The 24,482-nt window shown below is 40.0% G+C and overlaps 1 protein-coding gene and 1 non-coding gene across 8 annotated transcripts in view; one reads left to right on the forward strand and one right to left on the reverse strand.

Moving 5' to 3' along the window:
* Window positions 1-3,651: 3,651 nt before the first annotated feature.
* Window positions 3,652-24,482, reverse strand: part of Eif4b (eukaryotic translation initiation factor 4B) — a 28,416-nt gene continuing 7,585 nt past the window's right edge. Inside the window, exons 2-16 of one of the 7 annotated variants that reach the window (XM_078014627.1) lie at window positions 23,497-23,634; window positions 21,774-21,982; window positions 21,172-21,288; window positions 18,038-18,092; window positions 17,138-17,272; window positions 12,510-12,647; window positions 12,138-12,311; window positions 9,510-9,738; window positions 9,224-9,250; window positions 8,225-8,322; window positions 7,093-7,306; window positions 6,462-6,517; window positions 5,775-5,883; window positions 5,444-5,516; window positions 3,652-5,074 (exon numbers count right to left, since the gene is read on the reverse strand). In XM_078014627.1, the coding sequence (XP_077870753.1) occupies window positions 4,994-5,074; window positions 5,444-5,516; window positions 5,775-5,883; window positions 6,462-6,517; window positions 7,093-7,306; window positions 8,225-8,322; window positions 9,224-9,250; window positions 9,510-9,738; window positions 12,138-12,311; window positions 12,510-12,647; window positions 17,138-17,272; window positions 18,038-18,092; window positions 21,172-21,288; window positions 21,774-21,982; window positions 23,497-23,634 (1,853 nt within the window). In that variant the 3' untranslated portion in view covers window positions 3,652-4,993. Of the gene's footprint in view, window positions 5,075-5,443; window positions 5,517-5,774; window positions 5,884-6,461; window positions 6,518-7,092; window positions 7,307-8,209; window positions 8,323-9,223; window positions 9,251-9,509; window positions 9,739-12,137; window positions 12,312-12,509; window positions 12,648-17,137; window positions 17,273-18,037; window positions 18,093-21,171; window positions 21,289-21,773; window positions 21,983-23,496; window positions 23,635-24,482 lie in introns of all 7 variants that reach the window. The other 6 variants (XM_078014626.1, XM_078014625.1, XM_078014628.1 and 3 more) reach the window with 6 other exon arrangements.
* Window positions 10,080-10,183, forward strand: LOC120888800 (small nucleolar RNA U13). The gene has a single exon (XR_005732485.2). It is a non-coding gene; the product is annotated as a small nucleolar RNA U13 (small nucleolar RNA).

A 24,482-nucleotide genomic window follows, 5' to 3' on the forward strand; every position in this document is an offset into this window, starting at 1 on the left:
TCCTAGAAGCTGGAACTCATTACCATTTCTGATTCCTTAGCGTTCTTTGCAGTGAGCACTTCCTGAAACGATTTCCCTGATGTCACCCTCTCTACTGGGTTTCCATGATGAAAACTGGAGGTGGGGTCTGAGAAGCCAGTGTGCAGCTTAATGTCCAGTACCTGCTCAAAGTACTCTTCACCACTGACTCTCAGGCTTTCTGGGCCTCCCTGTCTCATCTCTCAGCTAAGTCCTTTCTGTGCTCATCTTGTCTTTGGCAAAGGCTGGGAAGTCTGGTTCTGATTACAAGGGGGTGGAGCACCTAATTCCAGTCTGGTGGCAGGAATAGGCTGTCAAGCAGGGCATGTTGACAATGTGGGTCCTCCCAGAGACTGGCGTTTGGGAGGGGGTGGATGTGGCCAGGACTGGGAAGCCTTGATCTTCCTGCTCTTGGCTGTGGTAGTTTTCAGCAGGCAGTGTCAGAGGTTAGAGCCTGGGGAGGGAATGGATGGGGAAGCACTGGGAGAGGCAGAAGTTGGGGGCAGGGACTGGGGAAAGAGGCCGGGGTTGGGATGGCGAAGGGCAAGGCTGAAGGACATTCCATGTGTTTTGGAAAATTTAATTAAGTAACCGAGATACAGGAGGTATGGAAATGTTTTTTCTTTGAAGGCTGCAGCTAGCTCTTTGAACACCTTGCCCTTCTCAGCATTCCTCAGGGGTTTTGGCTGGGCTCGGCGAGCACGCTATGGAACTAAGTTCTAATCTTTAAAAGCAAAAAGGAATTAGATTGGATCCGAGAGGTGGGTAGAGCTAAAACCTCATTCTTACTGGCATTGCTACCCTGCTGTAAGAGGAACTTCTGAGGTTCCAAGGAATTATAAGGGGTCACAAGATGGGTGGCTGAACTCCTCCCAGGCTTGAGTTCTACTGTCAACCTGGGGATGGAGAAGGAGTATGCAGGAAGGAAGCTGGTGAGATTGACAGTGGTGGCTTGGGGCGGGGGTATTCATGAACTAGGCAGGCTTTTTTTTTTTTTGGTACTGGGAATTGAGCCCAGGAGCACTCAGCCACTGAGCTACTTCCCCAGCCATTTTTGTTTTTGAGTTTATCTCACTAAATTGTGAGGCTATAATTTGCAATCCTCCTGCCTCAGCCTCCTGAGTTGCTGAGATTACAGGCATGTGTCACTGTGCCTGGCATCTTGATTATCAGCTCAGAAGTAGCTTCACAAGGAAAGGGGGAAGGAGGAGAAAGCCAGGCTACTGTTGATAGGATTTCAGAAATACCCTCTGACCTCCCTCCATGCAGGTTTTCTTACCTTGACTATGCAGAGGGAGGCCCATCTTGGTACCAAAAGCAGAACCTCCTCTTCCATGGTCTGGAATGAATGCTTGCCTGTAGCTGGGTGCACTCAGGTCCTTGGGGTGAGGTAACAGTTAATAGGGTTTTAAGGGTATGGGGCTATCCTGGTGGAAGACCACTGGGTCAGATATGAGGAGGGTTTGGGCGCTGGGAACCAGGAAGAGCGGGGGAAGGGGCAGAACCGACTCCAGAGGCGGATCTCTTGGCTGAGGACAGAGGGTGTATTGTCCAACTATGAGGTTGCTGCAGCTGGGCGGGGAGCAGTAGTCTCTTCCAGACTTCTTTTTGGGGAGGCAGGAGGGTGAGAGAAAGCAAGCCCCCCTCCCCTTTCACTTGTGGCCCTAGAGGCTACAATGGTTGCTGAGAAACTGAGACTTATTTTGACAAATACTGCTTCCCTGGAGCAGATGTGTAGTGCTCACTTACCAAGAAACCAGATGTTTTGAGCTTGTAACACTCCAGGTGGATAAACTGGGACTGTCATTGCCTTGGGATCCAGAGCAGTGTTCGATTCTGTTAAAAGAAACCAGGCTCTGCCCTAGAGTACAAAAGGCAGCCAGCCCCATGTCCACCCTTGTGAGGATGTCTCTTTTGCACTGTCCCCACCTTTGCAGCTCAGGATTTAAAGGAGGTTGGCAGAGGGCTGGCTTGGGGAGGATCCACGTGGTTATGTTTGCGGATACGACCATGCCAGAGCCAACTTTAAGTTGCCTCTTGGGAACAGTCCAGGGAGTTCCTACCATGTGTACCACCAACATGAGTCTCTTGATAAGTCTTCCTTACCTTAACCAAGCTTTCCATTTTTCACCCAGACCTCTTCACATCTAGAGTGGCTGAAAAGGAACACTGGGATCTGAGACAGACTCCTGGGGTAGAACTGCAATAAGCTTTGCCATAGAGCTTGCACAGGTGCCCAGTTAGCAGTTGCACCATTGTCTCCCGTAACTCCACACTTCGGTAGCTTTCGTATCACAGCCTGTAATTCCTTAACTCTGCCAATTTTGGAGAACACCAGTCACTGGACTTGCTAGGAACTAAGAAAACAGTTGTTTGGATTGGCCAGCAAAGCTACCTGTGTTCCCAGTTCTCCTCATATCCACTCCTTCCACTTGGCTTCATCCCCAGACTGGGCTCCTTTCTGTACTCCACCCATTTGTGACCTCAGATTCTCTATCACTGTCCTAACCCCTTTCCTGCCTTGCAACAATGACCAGCCTGTCCTTAGCTGTTCGGAAAATTCCCATTAAATCTCAGGTATGGACTCAGGAGCAGCCTGCCATCCTGAATTGCAGCCACCAGAGTGGAGCAGCTTGGCCTGGTAGACTGTCAAGTGAGGGTGGGGCCTTGAGGAAGAACTGCCTAAGGATCACACCTTATGACCAATCCTGAGGCACAGGGCTATGGGAGTACGTGGCATTAGAAGAACCCAAGGAAAAATACAGCAGAGGGAGCCGAGATACAAATTCCCAGTTCTGGGGCCTCATAAACATTGAAATGGATTTCCTTTGTAACCCCACCCTCTGCCTTTGCACAAAATGGCATCCAGTGCTGAATAACCTGAGATAGTGGGGGACAGGGAGCAGGTTGACACTGGGAAATTAATTTAAAAGCACTAAGTGAGTATGTCAAATGAATTTCATTCAGCATTAAAATGAACTTTAAAGATCAGATTTATTTGGAGAAAACAAAAAACCCACAACCCAAAGGATGGGATTTTACATCTCAACACATCTTCCAGGTAGTAAGTCTACAGATTACAAATCATTTTCATAGAAGATATTTTTGTACAAATTTTACATGTATTCAGGGTGGGACAAAAGTCAACCCCTGTTTCTATTTTAACAGGGGCTAGGTAGGGTAGGGGAGTGGGACAAAACAGCACTTTTTTGGATGTAACTATCTGGGAGTAGACATGAAGAAGGCAAACTCTACCTTTCCATTATCTGCAACCAATGGTTTAAAAAACCTGTTTGATCTTGGTTCTCTCTAAAAGCCCACTTCTAGTTACTAGCTGACCTTGTCAATTACTTCAGGTTAATTCCCTGGACATGCCTTTTGCCCTCTGGGTAAATGGTTCCTTATGCCCACTGCTGCAGCACACAGACCAATACTCTGCAGGCTGGCCAGGCTTTAGACTAAGATTGAAGGCAGAAGGGCTTGCAAACAAGAGACCAAGGTGTCATCTGTCTGCATGTACCAACACTGCCCACGAGGGGGAAGAATCCATCTACCTAGTTGATCCCTACAAAGGTGCACATAAAAGCAGACAAATTAAGCTACTGTTACAAGAGAAACCAGGACCTTGTTAAATAGTTCTTTCCATTATCATTTATTCTCTCATAGGAAGATAAAAAAACAAACTCCGAAAAGCAAAATAACCACACATTGGTCTAGGCCACATTATAAATCCAAGCACTGGTGTGGAATTTCAGTGGAGAGAAGAAAACTTGTAAAAACCCCCCAAAGTCTTAAGAAAGTCTTCCAATTTAACTGTCTCTGTTTACCCATCCTTATTCACCACCCAAGACCATCAATTCTAGACTAGTCTGATCTGTAAGAGGGGTCAAAGCAGCAGGAGCAGGCATGGATGGAGGGAAGGAATGAGAATCAAGACATCAAGGAGCTGATTTGTTTGAAAAAAGCAGTGATTCCTCAGGTCACAGCTTCCAGTGGCTAAGATGTAACATGCCTAAGAGAGCAGATCCGAGAATTAAATGGATTGCTTTTTGGGAGGTGAAAGTAGTATGAAGAACATGAGATGACAAGAGTCTGATTTTTTTTTTAAAAAAAGCTTCAAGGTTTCAACAGAATGTGGATGTATTTGAGCTTTAAAAAAGGATAGCGGTTTAGAAAGGGCAAAACCAGGACGCACAAAAGACTGGGAATTCCCATGACCCTAAGTGCTTCCTGCTCCAGGAAATAAAGTGTTTACTGGAGGTCACACCTACTACCCAGTGCAAACTAATCCATCACCTCCCAAAAGCTTTTCAAACCACGATTTCCCCATTTATTTTGGTCCCCAAGCAGTCCTCTTCTTTAGTGGCCTGTAGACTCACTCCCAACTACCCCCCTGGGGGGTAAAAAATTAAAGGAATTCCCCCTAGGCTGGCCCCAGTAACTCAGAATTAAAGTAAGAAGAAGGGCTGGCAGCCTCCTGGAGACTAAAACAATTTGAGACTAAATCTACCTTTCCAAGGATGGAAAATTTATTAAGATAATGTTTGAGAATTCATATATGTCACAATAGAATAAGAATTAAAAGGTAGAAATCTCACTCTTCCTTATACCTCTACCTCCCCTACTGCCCAACCAATCCAGACATTTTACCACTGTCATTACCATTTCTTCTAAATGGAGGCCCCTAGGCACTAATCACACAGGCAACTGCATGGTATTGTAAGAACACACCACAACTTTTCCATTAAAAAGCTGTAGTCTCTGTCTCTCTGGCTACATTGGCGATTCTCCGGTAACTTCAATACTTTAAAGGCTGCAGCAGCATGCAAAAGAATTTCATTTCATTTTTTAAAAAAAAGTTAAGAAAGGTCTCCAGGAGATGGTGAGTTTTATTTGTCTTGTCTGGATAGAGGTTTGATTTGCTCTTGAATGTTCCAGGGTGGAGAGACTAGGAGAAAGCACAGGACGCAGAGGTCTACTCAGTGTAGTCTTCTCCCTCATTTTCATCTTCACCATCCACAGAGAGAGCGGCATACTTGCTTGCAGAACTGAACTTCTGTAACAAAAGACAGTGACAAGATACCGAAGACCTTAGATTCCCACATCAAAATCCAAGACAGAATGCAAATACTTTGGCAAATGGGGATGACAGTAAAGACTACACCCATTGGCTTGCTCATAGCATTTTCTAGCAGAGTTGTTAGAAAGAGGGCCAGAAGCACATGTGTTCTATCTTACATCACCTTTACCTTGCAAGAGCATGAGAGCAGTAAATGTGACAAGGGGGGGAAAACTCATCTCAACTTTTTTCATTAGTCTGAACTAAGACCAATGTCTTATTTCCAACCACTCTGCAGTCCCAAATGTAAAGAAGGCCAATGGTCAAAGGAAGCTGAGAAGTTGAGGTTAAGCCAGTAACACTTACAGAGGCTGGATTTTCCTCAGGTTTCTTTGGCTCAGGTGCAGATCTGGAGTCTTGATCCTTTTTGCTCTCTTTCCTGCAGGGATGTAAGCATAAGATCACATCTTTGGGAGGGGACTCCCCCAACATACAGAGACAAGAATGTAGTTTTGACCCAAAACAGGTACATCCTTATCAACTGTTCGTGCTATCTGGACATCACATTCTCTTAATCTGTTTGTTTGAAATGAGAAATCTGGCAGTGTTTGGATAACCAAGAACTTCCATCGCAAAGACCCATACATCTAAAACCACATAAAAAATTTGCAAATGATGAGAAAGAAAATATGCATACCTATCTGACTCCTTCCAGTGATCTTTGTTCCCTCCATCTCCTGGACCACGGCTAGAGTTCCCAGTTTGGCCTTTTGGGACACTCATTCCATCTATTTTATTATCGTCTGCTTGAGCAGAAATACAAAAACAAAGACAAGTGAAATAACTACTCTTCTCGTCCTGGGTTATCCTCAAGTAGAAAAAAGTCCCACTTACAGGCTTTATTAATCTGAAAAAGCTATCTGGAAACAAGGGCTATGATGTTCTGTAGTAACTCTGATCTTGCTCTTTGTGACATTTCCAATCTGGACTTACTCTGCTATAAATATGTTAATTTCCGTCCAATTTCTCCCTGCTTCCAAAGAAATGTTTTACCAGGAAAGGGCAAGGTTTCACACTTTTTCTGCAGAGGCCACTTCTGCCCTCTCCTGGCAGGAAAAGGTAGATAATCTAACAATTTCAACACAAAGCTTTTAGGAAAGCAAGAGACACTGATCCCAGGTTGGGGCTGGGGCAGTGGCTCAGTGGTAAAGCACTTGCCTACCTACCATGTGTGAGGCGCTGGGTTTAATCCTCAGCACCACATAAATACAAATAAATAAAGACAAGGATCCAAGCTTCTTGATTCTTGGTCTGGGGGTTTATTATGGATGTCTTTTCATTTAGCCCTCTAGATGAAAACATTTTACCCTAGGTATGGTCTTACCTTTCCTTGTGGGTCCTTCCTCAGATGGCTGAGCTGGAGCTACTTTCCCCCCACCACTAGAAGGGAAATATGATTACAATCATCCCTTGTTTTAGGGAAAAGAACATGTAAGAAACTTACGATTACTCTGCACATGCAGTAAGCTTTACAGAAAACAAGAAGTCCCATCGTTAGTGTTATAGACTACTAAAATTAAATACAAATGAAAGCAATAATCTGCTCATTAACTGCTACTTAGAATCTCTTCTATCACAATTGTACAAGGTTAGTGGTAGTTACCCCTTATATACAAAAGAGGAAAGACTTAAAGATCTAAGGCTTCAATGAAGTGAACTCCCATTGCTATACTGCCAATATGTGGCAGGGAAAGGAATAATTCATGTAAGCATTTGCAGATTCATGTGGCAAAATACTCCCACCATGACTGACTTCAAGACACTCGAGTGATGACTGGCTATCAAAAGTCCAGAAAATGGAATTGGCTCTTATGAGCCAACAGCAGTATACCTATGAATCTGAACTGAGAACCAAGAGAACATTTATACACAGTCCATCATCCAAAGGACATTTTCCATAGTTGTATTACATTTATTATCCCAGGCTAACCAGCTGCTCTTTCAAGCTGACTCACCTTGTGGGGGATTGTTGCTCTGTGTCTGAGCTCTGAGATCGAGCAGGAGGGTTAGAACTTCGCTTCACCCACGCATTCTCCTTTGGTGGAGGGGCTGGCATTACCTTTAGAGGCTGATCAGGTTTGGGAGGCTTAGAAGTTGGAGAGTGACAGTCTTCCTCCTTATTGAGTGTTTCATTTTCTAGAGACTTCTCACTCTCTCTCCTTCGTGCATCTGTGAAGTCAAGAGTGGGAAGAAGGTCAGCTGGGGGTAGTGGTGCACGCCTATAATCCCAGCAGCTCAGGAGGCCGAGTCAGGAGGATGGAGAGTTCAAAGCCAGACAGACTCAACAAAAGTGAGGCACTAAGCAACTCAGTGATCAAGTACCCCTGAGTGCAATCCCCAGTAAAAGTCTCACCCCAAAACAGTGGCAAGATCAAGACAAGACATGAAAGAGCAAGACACAAGACAGACTTATTCTTAGCACATACCAGGATTTACAACAGGGTAGAAAATGGTCCACATCCACATTTAATGCTTTCCATAATCATTCTTAAATGAAGAACCTATTTTGGCTGCTAATCAATGAAATGGTCCCTAAACTATGATTCTCATATGTAATTTTTTTTTAAAAAAACAGACAGAGTTTTAGTATTTATTTTTTTTAGTTATCGGCGAACATTATATCTTTGTTTGTATGTGGTGCTGAGGATTGAACCTGGGCTGCATGCATGCCAGGCGAGTGCGCTACCGCTTGAGCCACATCCCCAGCCCTCACATATATAATTTTAAGAAAATGCTTTACTGATGCACAGAGAATAGGAAAAATAACGACTGCATATATGTTAATAGTTATGTGCTGGGCTTTGTTTGACTGTAATACCAGCAACTGGGGAGGCAGGATGATCCCAAATACAAGGCCAACCACAGGAACTTAGTAAGACCCTACCTCAAAATTAAAAACAAAACAAAAAATCATCTAGGGATATAGATCAATGGTAAAGTGCCCCTGGGTCCAATTCCCAATACCCAGATCAGGACATGCAACTCAGAATTTAGCTAAATTTAATAATGCACAATCTCTGCATACTTTCGTTATGGGCAGTTTATTGAAAATAGCAATAATGTGATACCCACCAGGGTCTGACTTACTTCTGCCAGATGTGGCTGAGGTTCCAGTCTGTGATGACTCACTTCCTGTCCTTGACCGTTCCCGTTCCTGAGTTTCTTCACTTCGCCAGCTTGGGTGTCTGTACAAAAGAGATTTAACAAAAAAATACATTGTGTGCAGCTTAAAGAAGGCTCCTTTGGACCCATGCTGACCCCTAAGAACCAGCAATTATTTTATCAGACTTGCTGCCTCTATGGGTGCATGAGAAACACTTTTCTTCAAACTAAAAGGTTAAGAAAATCCTTGGGGCTGGGGGTTGTGGCTCAGTGTAGTGTGCTTGCCATGCATGAGGCCCTGGGTTCATTTCTCAGCACCACATACAAATAAATACAATAAAGGTCCATCAACAATCAAGAAAATTTAAAAATACACTTTTTAAATACTTGTGTAATGATTACTACCCTGAAATAACACTTAGAAGATAATATAGTTCTAAGTATATACACACAAAAATCAATGCAAGTGAATTCTTAGCCTACACTTAACACAAGAGAAAAAACATTTTCTATGCCAATCAATAACTTGAAAAGAAGTAAATTGTGGCTCGGTGGTAGAGTGCTCGCCTAGCATGCGCCAGGCCCTGGATTCAATCCTCAGCACCACATAAAATAAAAAGTATTGTGTTCAACTACAACTAAAATAAACAAGTATTTAAAAAACAAACAAAAAAAAGTATTAAGAAAAAAACCTAAACCAAACCCAAAAAACCCAGCCTCAATTTGCTTATTTTTATATTAAAGTGCCACCAATGTACATTTGTGGCAGCAAAAGCAAAGGCCTTTCTAAAATCATGAAAGATAGGACACTCTGTATTGTATAAAACTGTTCCATACACTGCAGATTGCCTAATACCCCAGAGCCCACTAAATGCTTATCAGTGACAACAAGAACCACAAATTTGGGGCTGGGGATGTGGCTCAAGCGGTAGCGCGCTCGCCTGGCATGCGTGCGGCCCGGGTTCGATCCTCAGCACCACGTACAAACAAAGATGTTGTGTCTGCGGAGAACTGAAAAATAAATATTAAAAAAAAATTCTCTCTCTCCCTCTCCTCTTAAAAAAAAAAAAAAAAAAAAAAAAAAAAAAACCCACAAATTTCCCAAATGCCCCCATTAAGCAGCACTAAAAATACCAATGAAAAATCTGTAACTGAATATAACTTCATTGGACTAGGGATGCAGCTCAGTGGTATAGAGTGCTTACCTAGCATGCATGAGGCCCTGAGTTCAAACCCTAATACCAAAACAGAACAAACAAAAACACCTCACCTCTCCCTAGGCCGCCGGTCTAATTTTGGCTCATCCAACTGGCGCTGCAATTTCTCCTGCTCCTTCTGTAGCCGTTCTTCTACTTCTCTTTCTCTAGCAGCTGTGTCAACAGGTTTTGCCCCTCCAAAGATGGAAGCTGCTCGACTGGACTGGGAGGTGCTAGCAGAGGAATCATCTTCCTTAGGAGTACTCCGAGGCTTTAGATTCAGTTTAGGTCTTTGGGGGGGACCTAAGTTAAATGAAACTCTAAGTAATAGTTCCAAATCATCATAAGATAATGGCTGGAAGCCAGATTCCAAAGACACAGCTCTCATGAAATGCTACATGGGATTCAGGTTAGTGGCCCAGTCAACCCAGAAGAGAATGGGAGATTGGAAAATGGGTAGCTTAAACATAAAGTTCCATTACTCTTTCCTCTACCATGTCTATGACAGAGACTACAGGAAAGGCCCTCCAAAAGATACAAATTTAAGTAGTAAATGAATCATCTTATCTTATTTACTTTTACCCAGGAAGAAATTTTCATCCATAATCAACTACTAGACAAAATTATCTTGATTTTAAGAAGTGATCCTTTGTGGTTCATAAGTGTGATGATTCGAGTTTTCATGCTGTTGTTGAGATGTACCTCTCTTTAAGCCTTGCTATAACAATGGCACATTACTCACCTGACAGGAGAAGAAAAAGCGGGGTGGGATAGAATGGGCTGTGGAAGATGAGTGACTTTCAACAGGTATAGAACAAGCTTTTAATAATAAGGAAGACTCTTGAATATAACCTGAACCCCGAGGGAGGTAGAATTCATCCTTGCTGCCAGAATACTCTGAAGATAAAGCCAGGTATAATGGTGCAAGCTAGTAACCCCAGTTACTTAGAAGGATGAGGCAGGAGGATTCTAAGTTTGAGACCAACTTGGGCAACTTAGCAAGACCCCATCTCAAAATAAAAAGGGCTGCAGAAATAGCTCAGTGGTAGAGTGACCCCAAAAACACTGAATGGAATTAAGAGAAAATCATGGATATAAATAAAGCTTTGGGCAAAGTTCAATTCCAATATAAAAAGTAAAAAAATCAGGATTTATAATAAATATACTAGGGGCATTTTAAAAATCTTAATCCTAATTAGTTAAGAAACATCCATTGTGACACAAAGCACTATAATCAACAAAACCTTTTCTCGTTTTGTATCAAGGATCAAACCCAGGGGTGCTACCCACTGAGCAACATCCCCAGCCTATTTCTTATTTTGAGACAGGGTCTTGCTAAGTTGCTGAGACTGACTTTGAACCTGTGATCCTCTTGCTCAGCAAGGATTACAGGTAGGGATCACTATACCCAGCTTGGTTTTTAACCTCATATTGCCAGTTATCAACAATGAGACCATGCTTTATATATATATATATATTTTTTTTTTAAATATTTTTTTTAGCTTTTGGCGGACACAACATCTTTGTATGTGGTGCTGAGGATCGAACCTGGGCTGCACGCATGCCAGGCGAGCGCGCTACCACTTGAGCCACATCTCCAGCCCTTAATATTTTTATTTCTTTCCCTTTCCTTTGAGAAAAGAGTTTACCACCACCTATTATCTTTTTTGGTACCAGGGATTGAACCCAGGGGCACTTAACCACTGAGCCATACCCTCAGCCCTTTTTTATATATTAGAGACAGGGTCCCGCTGAGTTACTTAGGACCTTGCTCAATTCCTGAGGCTGGCTTTGAACTTTTGATCTCCCTGAGCCACTGAGATTACAGGCATATGCCACAGTGCCTGTAACACCTATTTTAAATATAATTTATGAAATGATATTATAACATGACAGAACTGGGCACAGTGGCACACACTTAAATCCCAGCAATTCAGGCGGAGTTGAAGGACAAGTTTGAGGCTAGCCTGGGCAATTTAAAAATAAAAACAGCTAGGGATGTACAGCAGCTGAGTGTTCCTGAGTTTAATCCCCAGTAACACCACCACCAAAAAGAAAAGAAAGCCTAACATTTTTTATTTTTCAATAAATTTTAATCTTGTTTACTTTTACCCAGGATGAAATTTTCAGCCACTATCAACTACTAGACAAAATTATCTTGATTTTAAGAATGTGATCCTTTGTGGTTCATTAAGTGTGATAATTGGGTGTTTATGCCATTGTTGAGGTGTACCTCTCTTTAACTTTGGCACGGGCTGGGGATGTGGCTCAAGCGGTAGCGCGCTCGCCTAGCATGCGTGCGGCCCGGGTTCGATCCTCAGCAGCACCACATACCAACAAAGATGTTGTGTCCACCGAGAACTAAGAAAAGATAAATAAATGTTAAAATTCTCTCTCTCTCTCTCTCTCTGTGCCCCTCTCTCTCACTCTCTCTTTAAAAAAAAAAAAAAAAAAAAAAAAAACTTTGGCACATTACTCATCTGACAGGAGAAGAAAATGGTAGTTTTTTAATTAAAACAATTTATATGCTTTACATATGAGATGAAAAAAATTTGACTTTATTTCTATCACGTCATCTTTTCCAATGTTTTTCTAAGTTCTGTGGCAATGCATAAATTGTGTTCCAAACACTGGAAGTGGGCACAAATGTAATTTACAACTGCAAATTTTCCAGTGTCTAAATGCAAAAAGAAAATGTTTACCTCTATCATCACGCCTATAATCATCCCGAGAGTAATCATCTCTGGAGCTCCACGACCGATCGTCTCGTCTGTCATATCGGTCTTCATAACGGTCCCCACCTCCTCTGTAGTCATCATCCCTTCGGTACCCACTACCAAATGCTCTTCTGCCACTGCCTATCCTGGAATCATAGCCTGTAAATAACATCACAAATTGTCACCAAGGGGGGGGGGGTTTAGGGCAAACAAATAACAAGAAAACCAAAACACAACGAACAACAACGCCCCCAAAACCCAAAATAAAAAAACAAAAACAAAACAAACAAAAAAAAAACAATACATGAGAATGAGTTCTTAAAACAAAGAACTTTAATTGAATTATATTATAATTACCTCTATCATAATCTCTACTGCCTCGGTCATCATAGCGATCCCGGCCCCCATATCGATCCATATCCCGGCGTGGGCCATCACGATAGCCATCTCGATACCCATCCCGATATCGGTCGGAATCATAGCGATCTCGATACTCTAGAGAAAAAAAAGAGATATGTAACACCATTCCTTTTTTTTTCACATTGTAAAAACAGTAATAGATTGGATCATGAGTTCCTCTTCACTGCTATCTCATTGTTTAAAAGATAAATAAATTATTATTTACAAGGTGGAAAAATCCATGTTGAATTAGATTTTTCTTTTTCCAAATATTCAGGGAACTTATATTTAAATAATAAATCACATAGACATCGCTGTTATTTACATAAACATGCACAATCCAACCTGAATATAAAACCCACTCACTTGGAAAATTACACATGAAATACAAAAGGAATGTAATTTTACATATGAAATGATTGCCAGCTGTAACAATTAAAACATTGTATAGAAAATTAAAAACATTGTACATTAAAAAAACAAAAGCAAAAACCACCTTAAAGCCAATTATACTAAAACCTGCTGGCCCAACATTGACCAATTCCTTTCCTATGGGAGCAGTTAAGTTCCTAGAGGCCCTTAACCACTCCTCCTGTTTACTCTCCTCCTTACAGGAGGGTATGTTGGAAATCCCCTGAGATTCACACTGTGTATAAAAGAGGTAGCAGATTTCCCTTCTGTTCCTCTTAAAACAGTTTATTTTAAAAGAGAGATCCTGAGGCAATTAACAAAGCAAACATGAGCAGCCTTCTACCAATTCATTAGTACACACAAGCTACTCAGGCTTTCTGTACCAAGTTATGGCTAAGTATAGCCAAGACTTGCAGTTTTCAATAGTACCAAAAAACTCAAAACCTGCCTTATCACCCTCACCCTTACTATTATTAGTAAGAAGAAAATCTGAATAATCATATCCTATAAAATCATTCAATGGAAGACTAAAGACTGATCCTTATCAGTAAATCCATTTAATTTCAAATGCCACTATAAACTGATATACCTAGTATCCATCCTAAAGATATTTAAATTATAAATCTAGAAAAAACATTTTCAAACCTTTAAGCGGAACAAACTTTTTAGTTGATGTGCCTTTTTTGGTATTAAAAAATGCTATGAATATGCTAAGATGTCTTATGGCAACTGGACTCAACGATGATGCATACATTTCTAATAGCATTTTTCCCTAAAATTTTGTCTAGCATAGTAACCCCCTCTTTGATATATTAAAATAATCCTGGTGAAATAATGTGACATAAACCTTCCCTGACTTCTCTCCACCATGGTAACTTTTAGTGAAACCCCGGTGACTGATTAAGTTACAAAATGTTCAAGGTCACCCCCACCCCCGCCAAAAAATGGGATCTTAGGTCATACTCACTAATGCAAAACCCAAGGTAGTGTAATAGAAACAATATTATTAAAATAGATTTGGCTTACATATAAGCATTTCTCCTTATATTATTCATTCAGAAGCTTTTAAAAATTTTTGAGTGCTAATGGTTATGGTAAAACTAGGCTGAGTTCCATTTATAAACACCTTATTACAGGACAGTTACATGACCCTACACTTGTGATCCATGTCAGAGAATTATATTTTTCTTAATTTTGCTAGGTTAACACTTTTTTTGTGGTGGTGGTGGGGAGATGTAAAAATGTCTACATATACAATAATAAATTTCCAAAAAGTTAAAAAGGGGTATTTACCCCTGCTCCCCATCCCCAAGCGCAGTTAGGTGCAATGATCTACACCTGTAATTTCAGGTACTTGGAAAGCTAAGACTGGACAATTGCAAATCTGAGACCATGTCTGGGAGGGAGGCGTATAGCAGTGAGGAAAAAAAAGTACACAATATTAGCAAAATACAGTTGGAATTTTCCATGCTTTTATACCAAAGATCCAAAGACTTGTTTTAAAAAGTCTAGCAGGGGAAAACATACAAACCATAAATCTGAAAGGCAAACAGTGATAAAAGTATGACATGTAACTGCTAAAACACTGATCTTTTAAGTAACGGAAACTAATAGAATATTGTTTTCTACAGCCAAAATGGCAAAATGGTAAAGTTTAGGGATATAAGTCAATTCCTGCACTGCTGATCACTGTTTAAAACAACAGTGCACTATGAAAGTTATTTTGCAACTATGCATAACAGATTTAAAACCAAGGCTCTCTGGGACAAATCAATTTCTAAAAAACTGATTTATAATAAAGATACACATACAAGAATATTCACTACAATACTGTTTACAGAAGTAAAATGTGAAACAAATAAGCTATAAATCAAATAAGTTCTAAGACTCCATCTAAATTATCTATTAAAACAATCACATTTACTAAATGTATTCACGACACATTTGATAAAAAGTATGCTATAAACTGTACTTTATATACATGCATACACATTCTTATTAGTATTAGAAGCCCCTGCCCCCAGAAACGGAAATTTGTTAGTCTCTTATTTTAGAAGTGCTGGGATCAAACCCAGGGCCTCATGCATGCCAAGCAAGCTCTTCACCATTAAGCCAGACACCCAACCCCAGAAATCTATATAAGGAATGTAGTAGCTCTAGTGGCAGACTGGGAAGTAGAAGTCAAGGATAAAAGGGGTAGTTCACTATTTGGCTCCAGCTGTCTGATTTCAGATCTTCCAGTTTTCTTTTGTGCAAGTGATACAGATATCTTACTTTTGTCATCACTGCCTTTTAAATAATAATTTCTTTCTAGAAACACATCATTTTTTTCTATGTGACGAGACATAACATTCCCTGGTATTTTAAAACTTAGAAAATTGAAGGAAAGCTAATGTTAATAAAAATGAAGCACATTTGGGCTAGGGGTAGAGCTCAGCTGGTAGAGTGCCTACCTTGCATGCACAAGGCCCTGGGTTCAATCCCCAGCACACCACACACACATACACAAAATGAAGCACATTAGTTGGGTGTGGTAATACTAGCAGCTGGGAGGCTGAGGCAGGATGATGGCAAGGTTGAGGCCAGCCTTAGCAACTAAGTGAGGTCCTAAGCAACTTAGCAAGACCCTGCCTCAAAATAAAAAAATAAATAAAAAGGATTGGGGATGCGGCTCAGTGATTAAGTGCCCTGGGGTTCAATGTCTAGAACTCTCTCACGAAAGAAATGAAACACATTAGTGTATGCTGTTGAGATTTTGTAGTTAACATTTCCCCCCCCACTTGGCCTAATATATCAGATAGGAACCTTTGCCCTATAGGTGTCATCTGGGACTTCTAACTCATGTTAATTAAAAGCTGACTTTGGGGCAGCTTTGAGTAACAGCAGCATACTCACTTTCTTATTATCCATCCAGCTTGCTTTAAATTCCCTTAAGGTGTCAGGGGAGAAAATAGTCATGTTCTTTGACTCAAAACAGGACCCTTGGTTCATCTGCTTTTTCTTTCAAGAGCCATTTCTTTCTATTATCAATAGAATGTCTTGCATAATGCTGAAGAGAAGTGTAGTTCTCCCCAAGGCTTTGTTGGTTATATATACTAGATGATAAAGTCAGATTATAAACTTCTTTTTGACTTTTCATTCCTTCCTCCTCCTTCTACATCCTTTTTTTAATATTATCTTTTAGTTGTAGTTGGGCACAATTCCTTTATTTTTATGTGGTGTTGAGGATTGAACTCAGGGCCCTGCACGCGCTAGGCGAGTGCTCTACCGCTGAACCACAACCCTAGCCCTCCTTCTATAACTTAAATGAAAACTTCCCTCTAAAACGAATTATTGTGACTCCAATCTCATTTGATACAGACTTCAACAAATTTCACGCAACACTTAAATGCTTGTGAATTTGTTCATATTTCTTTTTATTTACAATAGTTCAAATACTAAAAAAGGTAATTATTGCCTCAAATGCACAAGGCCCTGGGTTCAATCCTCAGCACCACCAAAACAAAAAAATAAAAGGGCTGGCTATATATAACTTAGTAGTAAAGAATCCTGGGTTCAATCCGTAGTACAAAATAAAGTAATATACTACAAATTTAACAGTATCCCTAACCCCTATCTATAATCATGAGGGTAGTTACATTACCATGTAAACTTTTATAATTTTACAATGTATTAGTATTAACATTACACATTACTCTTTTCAGATTTTTATACATACATGTTTTCTTCCCTCAATGTAACAGGTTTTAAATTCTATTCTTGTTGTAATGTTAGGTGATAAAGCATTCCATTACTTTCCAAACATTATAAACAGCATTAATTTTTTCATGTATTTTTGTTAATAATCATATAATTATCCCCATTAAGGTTTCAGGCAGTCTATGAAAATGACATTTTTATTATTTGTTTGTATGTAGTAAGGCAGTTGATGCTTGCAGGAAAGTTCTTCACATAGCCACCTTGCTCAACTCTTACTTGACCTCACTAACTTATCTGTTGTGTTTCTTCATGAAAGTGAATTCTCCTTATGTATCTACCAATTCTTGGATAGGTGGTGTAAACATATATGAGGCACTGGGTTTGATCCTCAGCACCACATAAAAATAAATTACTAAGTATCGTGTCCATCTACAACTAAAAAAACTATTAAAAAACAAACAAAAAACCAAACTTACTGTCACCAAAGCTGTCATCACCTCTTCTAGGCGGATAGTCGTCAAAGCTGTCTGTGGCAGGTCGGGCTCTCCAGTCTGTGTCTGTTTTGTCAGAATCCCGATTTCTATCTCGGCCAAAAGAACGATCATCCCTATCTATAGATAGAGTAAAAACAAAAAACCACAAGATACCTCATAAAGACATCCTCACTGTTTTCTTCACACAGCAAAACACCATTATAATAATCCCTCTTTTATATCACACTGTCATCATGAAGTTCCCCAGGCCCCGTAAGAGTACTTTCCAAGGTAACCAGGTCATTCTTTTCCTCACATTATTTCTACTGGTTGAATGCTTCTCTCTCTCATAGTCTGTGTAGGCCAGGAGTTCCTGAAACATACATGAATGAGGTCCCTCTTGTGCTCAATATACTGCTAGATAGCTAATCTAGTTCTTATATATATATTTTTTATTTAAATATTTATTTCTTAGTTTTTGGCGGACATAACATCTTTGTTTGTATGTGGTGCTGAGGATTGAACCCGGGCCGCATGCATGCCAGGCGAGCGCGCTACCGCTTGAGCCACATCCCCAGCCCCTTCTTATATAGATTTAATGTCCATTTAAATCTGTCAGGGCTTCTCAATTTCAACACTATTAACATTTTGGATTGAATAATTACTGAATGTGGAAGGGCTGTCCTACATATTATAGATCAATCCCTGGATTCTACTTATTAGATACCAACAGCACTCCCTTCAGTTGTAACACAAAATGCCCTCAAACATATTGTTAAGTCCCATATGGAACAAAACTGATTGAGAACTATGACTCAGATTCAGATAGGCTCACCACTATTTCTATTCTGCTTTGTCATTCTTGGACCACTACCAAACAGCAAGTTCTACCAGTTTTCTTACCTTTATCCTGTGCTTGATCAGCAACATCCACTCGAATTCTCCTGTTACCTAGAGACTGAGAGCATAGGACCATATTAACCAACCTTTCGCCCCATTATGCACAAATCCCATTTGAGTGACCTTGAACGTCTGGGCATAGCGGAAGCACTAGGGGGAGGAAGATAAAGGAAAAACACTGTAATCTAGCCAACACTCCTATTTTGTTGGCTAAAGAAGCCTTTATAAAGACCGAAAACTGAATAACCTCTTAAAAGTCACAAAATTTAAATTGGCCCTAAATGAATATCAAGCCAATTATTTTACTACTTTTACAAAGCCAAAATTTACAGAACAGAATTAACTTTTGAATTATCAAAGGTAATCTATCAAGCATAATGAATTAGAAATAATTCTCATTTAGTTAAATAAAATGCATATTTGATGTCAAAGCAATTATTTATTCAAAACTACATAAAGCAAAACTGCATAAAGTGTTCTTGGGTTCTTTCACGCAGTATTGCCTTCAGATACATCAGTTCCTCCAGGAACTATAATATCCCTCCTACATCATTATTTAACTGCTTTGAGCCCAATTAATTCTACTGTTAATTTTTCCATATTTCATAGCAGAATCAATAGATGAAGGATAACAATGACTTTTAATAACACCCCAAATTATGTAAAATACCACTATGATGAAATCCCTAAATAATAAAGTAACTCCTAAGCTGAAACATAATAATATTTTAATAGTTAATCCAACCAACTTTAGACAGTAACAACCATGGTATTCTTTTACTTTTGTGGTACTGGGGATTGAACCCAGAGATGCTTTACCACTGAACTATTATCCCCAGTCCACTGTATTTTTTATTTTGAGACAGAGTATTGCTAAGTGCCTTGGCTGGCCTCAAACTTCCCATCCTCCTGCCTCAGTCTCTAAAGTTGCCGGGCATGTACCTCTGCACCCAGCTGGTATTTTCTCATCTGGACTATTAGGCAACGTTAATGAAATCTGAAAATGATCCAGGAAGAAAAAACTCTGGAGCAACCTTTGCTCTTCATATATATTAAATAATTTCTTATCCCTCTTTGATACTGACCTTCAGATTACCATGATGGTATTCAACATGTATTGTAACAGGCATTTATTTCAATCATGTCTAATGTCAGGTCTGAACTAGAGAATTATGGCTCAGGAAATTGCCTTTCTAAGAAAAACTGACAGGTTCCTTTGTTTCTGTAGTCAAAAGGGAACAAAAAACATTCCTCTCCTTCCTAAGTACAAATTGTCTTAGGTCTCCGGGTAGGAAAACACTTCTGAGCTATGTTAAAAGACAGAAGGAATGTCAGATACAGTGGTGCACACCTGTAATCCCAGCAATTTAGGAGGCTGAGACAGGAAGACGGCAAGTTTGAGGCTAGCTGCAGCAATTTACAGAGGTCCCAAGCAACTCTGCAACTTCTTACTGAGACCGTGCATTAAAATTTATTTTATTTTGGGGGGGGGACCCAGGGATTGAACACAGGGGCATTTAACCACTGAGCACAACCCTAGACCTTTTTTATGTTTTATTTAGTGACGGGGTCTCACTAAGTTGCTTAGGGCCTCACAAAGTTGTTGAGGCTGGCTTTGAATTCATAATCCTCCTGCCTCAGCCTCACAAGCTGCTGGGATTACAGGTATGTTCCACTGTGTCTGGCCCTGTCTTAAAATTTACAAAAGGGCTGGGACTGTAGCTCAGTGATAAAGTTAGGTTCAAGCCCCAGTTTAAAAACAAACAAACAACAACAAAAAACTCCGCCAAGTGTAAGGACTTAATGTTGACTGTCTTTCCAGAAAACATTTCTAGGAACACACATTACCAATGACACTCTAGTAAGAAATGTTTCCAATCCTCTTTAATTACCAAAAAACATCATTACAATACTCTCAAAAATCAGACAGTGCTATGTGAATGTATATGTGTTGCTGGGGATCAAAACAGGAACCGTGTGCATGCTAGACAAGTGCTCTACTATTGAGCTACACAACCTCAGACCTGAGATAATGCCTTTTATAAGATCTGAGGCAATACATTTGAGTTAATCAATTTAGCTTTTTAAAATATATTTTTTTAAGTTGTAGATGGGTACAATACCTTTATTTTTAAAAATATTTTTATTAGTTATCGATGGATCTTTATTTATATGTGGTGCTGAGAACCCAGTGCCTCACACATGCTAGGCAAACACTCTACCACTCAGTTACAACTCCAGCCCCATCAGTGTAGATTTTTTTTAATAATTATTTTTTAGTTATAATTGGACACAATACCTTTATTTCACTTATTTATTTTTATGTGATGCTGAGGATCAAGCCCAGATCTCGCACATGCAAAGCAACTGCTCTACTGCTGAGCCAGAACCCCAGCCCCCCATCAGTGTAGATTTTAATGAATACTTAGTGTGTTGAGTTTCTGCCAATTTTACATGTTAAGTACTTCCTTGAATTATATGAATCACTATACTTGCTGAAGTGTGATTTGCTAGATGTTGAATGTTATGGTATTTTGGGTTCTTTGTGGATATTATGGGATTCTCTGAAACAGCTGTACATCCAAACTAAAAAGTATCAGTTTGATCTGGGCCTATACTCTTTTGTTTTTTTTTGAAGGGGGGGTACTGGGGATTGAACTTAGGGACACTCAACCATTGAGCCACACCCTGAGCCCTTAGAGACAAGGTCTCATCAAGTTGCCTAGCACCTTGCTGTTGCTGAGGCTAGCTTTAAACCCTCCTGTCTTAGCCTGGACCGAATACTTTTTTTTTTTTTTTTTTTAACATCTTGTTTGTTTTTATGTGGTGCTCAGGACCAAACCCGGTGCCTCACAAGTCCTAGGCCAAGTGCTCCATTACTGAGCTACAATCCTAGCCCTGGGCCTATACTCTAAATCCTAGGGATTTTTTCTTTGTAGGCAGGAGGACTGCAAATTCAAGGCTGGCCCAGGCAACAAAATTTTCTAAAAAAGGACTGAGGGTGTAGCTCTGTGGTAGAGGCCCTGAGTTTAACTCCAATACTGCAAACAAAAATAAAAACAAAAGCAAACAAACCCATTTGATAAATATGAGATTTATGAGATCCCACCCCAAACCCCTACCCTTAATTTCTTTACCTCTTCATTGAGACTCAGGGCACTGAGCAGGGAATCCAGGTCCTCAAACTCAGCATAGCCAAAACCTTTCAACCTCTCTGGATTGCTGGGTTCACGTGGTAAACGCACTGCACTGATCTGTATGAGTAAAACAGAAGTATTTTGGGGACCACATAAGCCTCATTGTACACAAAATAAATTTCTCTGAAGAATAGACAAGAACCTTTATTTTTCTTCAGGAGGAAAATGAGCGTAGATAAACAGAAAAGACATGGCCTATTACATTTTTTGAATTCTGAACCATATGAATTATCTTCCTCAAACAAACAAACACACCTAAAATGTTTTCAGTGTTTTCCTTTTATCTCTGACTTTGCTTCCTTCTGTTATTTTTATAATTTTCTGTGGTTTTATAAATTAAGAGCAACTGCCCTTCCATAGTAATTTTAGTTACTACCTTCAACATCTAGTTTCAGACAGTAATTTGTTTAAGGCCACAGATGGTAAAACAGCAGTTTGGATACAAACCTGGGTCTCTTTCAGTACAAATGTAATTAACCACTACTGACAACTCTTACACTTTTGACTATTACTTTGAACAGTCTTAAAATGTTTATACATACATTTAATCCTCTAAAGAATTCCTTAATGGAGTCTTCTGTCACATCATAGGGCAGGTTCCCTAGAAAAGCAGTGTAGGGTGGCGATTTGGGAAGACGGCTCCGGTCAATATTGGGTTCCCGAGCAGCCCGTGGAGCAGTGGGAAGGATGGAACGGTCAATTGGAGGTGCCCTGTACACATCATCATCATTACTATGCCAAGTGGTTGAAACTAGGATAGAAAAGCCAATAAAAGAAATTAGAGGAAAACGCCCTTACTACCACCCTAGAACAAAAGGATCCATGCTAAGTGGTAAGTATTAAAAATACTGAATCAGAAAACAAACGGCCCAAAGGAGGTGGGGACTTAGTAATGAAAATACTTTAAGAGAAGAGGTTTCTTAAATGTTAGAATCAACTCATTACTTACCATCTTAAACCTTCCCCCGTACAGCCCTGTCCATAAAATTTAATTCAAACATCAACACTTAGGGAATGTACAACTTATGTGAAATTTCCTGTTTTTACTATGAAAATAGGCCACAAAAGGAGAAAAAAAATGTTATATTGGTCTGCAGTAAAGAAGTTTAGGAGGGCTGGGGATGTGGCTCAAGCGGTAGCGCGCTCACCTAGCGTGCGTGCGGCCCGGGTTCGAGCCTCAGCACCACATACAAAGGAAGATGTTGTGTCCGCCGAGAACTAAGAAAAAATAAATAAATGTTGAAATTCTCTCTCTCTGTCCCCCTCTTACTCTCTCTTTAAAAAAAAAAAAAAAAAAAAAAAAAAGAAGTTTAGGAAAAAATGGTGAGAAGCTGGGGGCATAGCTCAGTGAGAGAGAGCTTAATATGCACTAGATCCTGTTTTTTTTTTTTTTTTTAAAGGACTGTTCTTCTTTTTAATACATTTATTTCACTCACTTAATTTTTATGTGGTGCTGGTGCATGAAAGATGAGCACTCTACTGCTGAGCAACAACCCCAGGCCCAAGGTCCTGGGTTTTGATGCTCAGCATCACAAAAAAACAAACAAACAAACAAAACCTCTTCCTATGTGTTTCTGGTTACCCCTTGAAAGCAGAGTTTGACCAAACAGTCTGGAGACTCTTCTGTTCTCCACCATAACTACTGTTCCGATTCCTTTCCCTCAGACCACTTTCATCTCAAATTCATTCTAACAACTTCTAGGACTAAGTAGTCCTCAGTTCTGAGTATAGAGAACTTATAGGTCATACTGCAATATCACTTTTTGAGGACACCATAAAATTTTTCCTGAAAGGAAACGATAATCTGGCTAGGTGCGGAGGCATACATCAGTAATCCTGCTACCTGGGAACTGAGGAAAGATGATTCCAAGTTTGAGGCCAGACTGGGCAACTTAGCTCAAAACAAAGCAAAAATAAAATAAAAAGTGCTAGGATTTAGCCAGAGGTAGAACACAGTTCAATTCCCAGTAAACCACCCCGCAATCTAGTCCTTATTTTTTAAAGGAAAACAATGAGGCCTTAAAACTAACAAAAGTTTGTCAATGCTAGAGCTAGGGCTAGCAAGAAGCTCTCTTGATTGTCCATGTCCACTTTATTTCCTGCCACAGAGCTGTTCAACTGGAGGCTACGTAATTAAGATTTCAAGTTCTTCAAAGTAAGACCCTTCCACGTTACAAATGATGAAAATAGTTATGGAATAGGTTTTGTTTAGAAGATACTGAAATTCCAAACATGACAACAAACAAACAAACCAAAAAAATTTACCATCTCCTTCCAGGTCGTCTGTTTCATCAGCCCAGCTGACTGGTTTGGGGACATAAGTGCTTCCTCCACCAGTCCCCCCATCCTCAGCCAGAAAGTCTGTTAGGGAGATAGTCTTCCCCTTCTTATTCTTCTTTTTTGCTGTTTTAAAAAGGCAAGGAAAAGATTGTGCATGACTACTCAGGTATTTACAGAGCTGTATAATGCAATATTGTTATATATACTGATAAAGCAAGCAACATAAAAGCTGATCAAAGGGTTAGATTATGGAACTTATATGAAGAAATACTGTGCAGATATAAATATGCAGAAAGCATAACAATAGAATTCAACAGTAAGTGAAAAACTTTGCAGGATACATATTACGTGAAAGTACACATTTATGCACGGCAAAGGAAGAATGTCCAACACTCCTCTCCAGGCAGTATGACCAGTAGGGGGACCTTTACTTTCTGTTACATTTGCTCAAAATTTGTGGGTATGGTGCTAGAATGGAACCCATCCTCACAACAAGCTAGGCAAGTGCTCTATTGCTGAGCTATGCTCTCAGTTTTAAGATTTTTAAGTGTAGCAACTACTTCTATTTAAAATAGGTTACATTTATTGCAGCTTGGATACAAAGATAAACAAGACACATCCCTACACCATAACACAGCCTGTATGACACTTTTAAGGATTGTTGAATACCTATAAAATAACTATGTAAGGGAGGAATCTTCACTTCCAATTTATAGAGAAGGAATGTAAGTCTCAGAGAGGTTGAACTATCCTAAAGTAAGAGATACTAGATGGCAGAGCTATAATCAAAGCCCAGGTTTGTTTATTTTTTCCCTACCAAACTCAGGGTTCTTCCTAACATAGGGATCCTAGCCTCAAAGAAGCTTATTATTAATTTAATGGCAGGTTATCATAATCAGAGTAAAATGCTGCACTGTCATTTGCAAGCATTTAAATATTTAAAACTTATACACTAAACCTCTCAGCCCTGT

This window comes from Ictidomys tridecemlineatus, chromosome 6 (assembly GCF_052094955.1).
Source record: "Ictidomys tridecemlineatus isolate mIctTri1 chromosome 6, mIctTri1.hap1, whole genome shotgun sequence".
Classification (NCBI taxonomy): domain Eukaryota; kingdom Metazoa; phylum Chordata; class Mammalia; order Rodentia; family Sciuridae; genus Ictidomys; species Ictidomys tridecemlineatus.